The 6,498-nt window shown below is 50.0% G+C and overlaps 1 protein-coding gene across 1 annotated transcript; it reads right to left on the bottom strand.

Annotated features, from left to right (window-relative positions):
* Positions 1 to 927: 927 nt before the first annotated feature.
* LOC101580596 (putative KHDC1-like protein) lies at positions 928 to 1,416 on the bottom strand. The gene has a single exon (XM_004645296.1). The coding sequence runs from the start codon at positions 1,414 to 1,416 to the stop codon at positions 928 to 930; it is 489 nt and encodes a 162-aa protein (XP_004645353.1).
* Positions 1,417 to 6,498: the final 5,082 nt, after the last annotated feature.

Below are 6,498 nucleotides of genomic sequence, written 5' to 3' on the forward strand. Positions count from 1 at the left end.
GTGGCGCAGGAAAGATCCTGGCAGTTATCACTTTGTGTAAACACAGGAGAGCAAAGACAGCTTCTTATCAGGCCTGAGCTGAAAGTCCATCTGTGGATCAGGATTGGCAGAGGCCCAGCAGGGACTTCCTCAGGCACACCCAGCTGGGGTTTTGCTGTGGGCCCAGAGCAGAGGCTCAGAATGGGCCATTGCCAGCTGCGGTACCAACCCAAAGCCTCGCTGAAGATATTCAGAAGCAGGTGAGCCAGCGCGGGCTTACAATGCCACCAAGTGGAACAAACAACAAGTTTGCTCTGAGTTCCAGGACTGCCTGCACAGTCTGACCCTGTCTTCAGAAGGACTGAATTAGGGCTGGGGAGCAGCAGCCCTGCCTGCCCACCAAGCACGAGGCCATGAGTTCCATTTGCAGTAGGGAAAATAAAAAATGAATGAAAAAGAAACTCGAAGGGACAGCAGTGGCCCCTAATTGCAGCATTTATTTCTCCAATTCTCCCCCAGTCTTGGCCATTGAACCCAGAGCTTGGGCCCAGGCGGCCACACCCCATCCATCCTTCCAATTCTGTTTCTCCATTCTAGGTGACATAGTCCGTGATTCCAATGCCGCAGATGACCCTCCCAGGGAGCCCTTGGTCCACTGTCCGATGACCTCAGTCCCGTTCCCCCATACACCCAGCACACTGCACGGGTCCTGGGATTCCAGACAGGTTCTCCGTGGGCTCCGGCAGCTTCCAGAAGGCCCCGGGCACAGGCTGCACCTCGCAGCTCCCTCTTGGCCTGGCTGGCGCTCAGCAGCAGCAGTGTCCTTGCACGGTACAGGCCGCCATCTTCTGCACACAGGATCCTGTCTTCGCCCATCCACGACCACAGAGTCCCCCCTCGCTGTTGCAGGGCACCCCCCCCCCCCTGCTCTGCGTAGTCAGGCCGGACTCAGGGGCACAGGGAGCTCCAGAAAGCCGAGCACCCGGACCACAGCAGCAGAACACCTTGCAGCAGAGGCAGGGAGACAGGCCCGCTGAGGCGGGTCGCCAGGTCCGGGTCGGCAGGCAGCGGCTGCCCCCTGGCCACGGCCACCAGGTCCCCCGGGCACAGCGGGCCTCTGCGCACCCGCCCCAGCAACACCAGGGCGCGGGCCCGCTCCCTGGGCTCCGCGCTGCCCACGCTGCGCACCAGCTCCTGCAGCCAGCGCAGCTCCCCTGGGGGCCCCACCACGGTGACGCGGGTGTGGCCCTCCGGCGTGGCCCAGGCCTCCAGCTGGATCAGCGTGTGGCTGTGCTCCTCCAGGCGCCGCAGGTCGGCGTCGCTGCGCCCGAACACCAGCTCCTCCTGTTCCGCGTCCACGAAGAACACCAGGGGCCTGTGGAAGTGCTCAGGCTCCATCCACCAGGCTCGTCCTTCGTCTCTAGAGCCTGTCTCCATCGGGGCTCTGCTCTGGGACACCTGGGGCTAGGGGAGAGAAGGCATGGTAGTCAGATGGGGCTGGGCCTTGGAGGGCAGGGCAGCTGCACCCCAAGGGAAGCCTGTGTCTCCAGGGAAGAGCACGCTGGCACTGCATGGCCTGGGCCCATAGAGGCTGCAGAGACGTCAACCACTCCGGGGGAGACCAGGCCATCCGGGGACCCCTCTTGCCACTGACCTTCTTCCCCTCGCACCGTTAACATTAAGTGGCTATGCTTGCCTTCTACAGGTTGCTCGGGGTCGGACCCACTGGTCTCCACCCTGGGATGCGCTGCTCACCTCTGGGTTCTACTCTCTCAAATGCCTTGGAGAAGCTGGCTGCCTTGTGGCCACTTGCCTTTTCGGGTGTTCTGGCTTTCTCTTCTCCACTCTATCTCAAACTTGGCCTGTACAACCTTCTCTGTTCCTCAGGATTCACTTGTTGATTTGGGGATCCTCAACTCCAGGACGGGTGCTGTATTTCCTTCCCCTGTTTCACCAAGGTGGGGCAAATTAGCTTGGAGCTCCGGAGGCTGCTGCCTCAGCTCCAGTCTGTGACTGCTAAACCCCACTGCCTGAGCTCCTTTTTAAGGGTTGAGAACGGTGGGTGTGGTGGGCCGCCCATCTAATCCCAGCACTCAGGAGGCTGAGGCAGGAGGATTACTGTCAATTGGAGGTCACCCTGGTCTACACGGTGAGCTCAAAGCTAGGCTGAACTACATAAGGATACCCTGTCTTCAAAACTCAAATAAATAATAATAATAGTAATAATAATAATAATAATAATAATAACAAAAAGGAGGACAGGGAAGTTGACTCAGTATAATAAGCACTTGCCTGGTTGCCTGGCAAGTGCAAGGGTCTGAGTTCAATCCCTGGTTCTGAGAAAAACAAAAAACAAAAACCCCTCAAATAAATGACAGGATTATTGGTAGAGAAGCGCTGTTTGCCTTTTTAAAAAATTTAATTTAGGGGCTGGAGAGATGGCTCAGTGGTCTAAAGCACCTTTCTTGGAACAAGCTTGGCAAAGCACAGGGACCTCGGTTCAATCCTCCAGCACCACATGCCAGCCAGCCGCACCCCCTGGTGGGCTGAGCTGGCCACACACACACACACACACACACACACACACACAAAATAAATGTTAAAATAAAAAAAATTAATTTAACTTCATTTTAATTTGTATTTTTGGAAGCAGATATTTTGTTAACTGACCAAATCATAATAACACCATGGCAGATACCTTAGTTCATCCTTCCAATAAGCCTGCTGATTTGGTCTTCCCTATTTCTACCATCTCCACCTTCCACAAAACGGGTGGCCTTTTCCTTCATTCCACCTCGTGGAGTTGATAACTTGAATGGCCGCAGGAAGTTATTAGCCTCTTTGAAGCATTTTCCAGTGTAGATCTCATGGATCAGATCCTCCATGAAGATGGTGCCGTATTTACCAAGAGATCGGTACCAGGGATGGAACTCAAGACCTTGTGCTTGCCAGGCAGGCACTTAAGCCGCTGAGCTATATCCCAGCCCCATGCAATTCGCTTCTTATGGACTTTGCTATAGCCACGCTTGTATATTAGTTCATTTACTGACTTCAGGTCTGGGTGCCCCCATACAGTTGTGGCTCCCCATTTCTCAGCATGTTAACTGAAGCCTTATTGAGCTTAATGAAGGTACCATTGAAGACTTGGCGAAGGGGAAGAAGCTGTAGCAGCCTGTGGACCTTTGGGTTCACACCATTGATACCCTGATCTGGATGACAAATGCCAGTTTGGGCTCTTTTTTTTTTTTTTTTTTTTTTTTTTTGGAACTGGGACTGAACTCAGGCCCTTGCATTTGCAAGGCAAGCGCTTATTCTACTGACCCATCTCCCCGGCCCAGCCAGTTTGGGCTCTGCGGGGACACAGACGTTGCCAGCTTTTCTCGCCATCCTAGCCCTTTGGATCTCAGTTCTGTACATCCGTCTGTACTCCTTAGGATAGTGCCTGGCTTTTCCTCACCTTGTGAGGCATCTTCTGATCACACTTCTTTCTCAGGCGCTTTGTTTTCTTTTCTTTTTTTTTTTTTTGGCGGAACTGGGGATTGAACTCAGGCCCTTGTGCTTGCCAGGCAAGCGCTTATTCTACTGAGCCATCTCCCTGGCCCCTGGCGCTTTGTTTTCAACTCTGTGAAATGTCTTCACTTTTTCTTAAGGGTTTCTGGCACAGCAGGAAATTTCTTTTTCTTCCCTTTGACATCCTCATGGTTCTAGCCGTGAAAGAGGGTAGTTTGACATTTTAAAATTTTAGTTTTTCTATCTCTGTCTTTCTCTGCCTCTGTCTCAGTCTTGGTCTCTCTGTATGTCTCTGACTCTGCCTCTCTCTCTTTTTTTTTTTTAAGACACCATTTTGATGTCCCTTGGGCTGGCCTTGAACTTACTCTGAGGTTGGCCTAGAACTCATGAGGCCCCTCCTGCCCGAGATTAGAGCCTGGGAAAAATCTGGCTGGGGAAGAAGGCTGAGTGACCTATTAACTACAGGCTCCCTGACAGGGATGCACAACAGTTCCAACAGCCCTGCATGTGGACTTCGCCCAAGAAGTCGAGCAGGTTTCCCACAGGCTGATCTAGACCTGGCCTCAGCCTGAGGCGTGGGATCCCAGCACTGCCTCTCAGAACCAGGTCATGCAAGTTCTCTCCTGTTTCCTTGAGATTTAGATAGTGCACAAGGACACACGGAGGCCGTGAGGATTTTAACAAATATTTTCTGTGGTGGGTCCACACTGTGTTTCCCAGATTCTGCATGCACTTTGCTCCCTACGCTCTCCCTCCTTTTCTCTTTCTTTGACCCAGGTTGGCTCTGCAGAGCCCAATTGTCCCCCATTCCTTCATTTACTTTCTCCAAGAATTTTGCCATTGGCTTTTGCTCCTTTCCTTCAGTTCTTTGAATAACGCAGGAGCCTGGAATCCTACCCCAGGAGAGACACGAACCCCAAAACTAACAATGTTTAGTCGACGAGCCACTTTTTAGAGGCAAAATACTCCATAATGGAACCTACTAGATAGAATGCCACCACTTTGGTTCATGACTGAAACTGGTTTGTAATGAACAATAGGCTACAAGATGTTTTCAAATACACTCATCATGAAATACACGTAAGAAGTTCTATGGGCAACAGGAGTACCACTCAAAACTATATTTATCATGACATCTCACTCTCTGAAATAAAAGCCTTCCTAACATGACATTATCATTCTACTTGTCAAAATCAAAAAGATTTTTGGAGAAGTGACAGTGGTAACATCAAGAATGCTAGAATAATCACGACACCCAAGAGATTTGATTTCTTCAAAACTGCATGTGTTTGAACAACAGAAAGATCCACCAAGAATGACAAAAGAAAATGCAATCCTAGGGAGGCCACTAGGCACTCCTTCTTAGAAAGCTTTGTTTGAAGCTGTCAAGCAATTTATACACCTTCTGAATGCATGAGAGTTGGCAAATAACTTGCATCATCTCCTCGTTGCTCAAGTTTTCCTAAATTTATGGCAAATAAGCCTTCCAGTCTGCTCTGAAAACAAATGCCCTGGTAAATGCAAAGGCATTTGACACCTTGAACATAGACATTTCTCCTGGCACTCAGCTACCAGGTCTGTGTTCACCCAGCACTACACTGTAAGACACTGTGAGCAAGGCCGGGGAGATGGCTCAGTGGATAAGTTTAAGTGCTTGATTGGCTAATCCAAACTGAGGGTGGTGGCACAGGCTTATAATCCCCATATCTGAGGAGCTTGGGGCAGAAGCCTCAGTGTAACTATGAGATCAGTCAGGGCTACCTGAGGGACTACAAGGCCAGCTTCAACAGCATAGTGAGACACTGCTAACCAGCCAACAAACAAACATCAAATGTCACATTTGATGATGGGTTCAGGACGCATTCATTGATGTTGTCTTGCTAAAGAACAAACCACCAGGCCCCCAGCACAAAAACTATTCACGAGATTAATGTGGAGAGTCCTGGAAAAAAGGCTGCACGTTCACACTAGGGAAATGTGCAGCACAGGCTATAGATTTCACGAAAGCATAGCCTTGCCTCCTCTATGATTAAGAAAATCAAAGTCATAGTGACACTGTCCACTGGACACCATGATGATAAGGTTGACAGTGAGACTGGGCATGGTGGTGCATTGCTGTTATTCCAGCACTGGGGAAACTGAGTCAGGAGGATCCTGCAGGTTCAAGGTAAGCCTGTGCCATACCATGAGTTCCAGGCTGGCCTCATAGTGGGGAAAACATACATAGTGGGGAAAAAAACAAGTAATATGTTCGTCTCTTGAGAAAAGGACTCTATGTGCAGGTCAGGCTGGCCTTGAATACAGCATGGAGGCCAAGTGGACTTAGAAATCACAGTGATCCTCCTAACTCCGTATCCCCAGTGCTGAGATTACAGGGGCAGACCATCACCTTTGGCAACCAAGTAATACTTATACTGTTAAGAGGATACCATGATGAGAATACGGACAGTAAATCCATGTGAGCTAGTGCACAGCAGTGATCCCAAAACTAAGGAGGCTGAGGCACGAGAATCCTGCATTGCCGGGTGAGCCCATGCTACCTGGTGAGTAGAAGGCTGGCCTGGACTACGGAGTGGGAACTTCTCTCCAAAGACAAACAACAGAAAACAAGACTGACAGTGAATTCTGCAACACAAAGGAAGCCAGCTAGGGTCACATTTTAAAATTAATAGAAGGCAGGGGCTGGTGAGATGGCTCAGTGGTCTAAAGCACCTACTTAGAACAAGCTTAGCAAAGCACAGGGACCGCAGTTCAATCCCCCAGCACCACATGCCAGCCAGCCCCGCCCCCTGGTGGGTTGAGCTGGCCACACACACACACACACACACACACACACACACAAATAAATAATTTTAAAAATAAATAAATAAATAAAATTAATAGAAGGCAGAGTAGATATTGATGTCTTGATGTCACTTGAAAAACAAAGCTTAGCTCAAAGGGTGGACTTTACTCAATGCAAAACATGACAGGCAGAAATACTTTCAGACTTTACCAAGAAAATAAGAA

Source organism: Octodon degus, unplaced genomic scaffold, assembly GCF_000260255.1.
Source record: "Octodon degus isolate 3935 unplaced genomic scaffold, OctDeg1.0 scaffold00222, whole genome shotgun sequence".
In the NCBI taxonomy this organism is placed as follows: Eukaryota; Metazoa; Chordata; class Mammalia; order Rodentia; family Octodontidae; genus Octodon; species Octodon degus.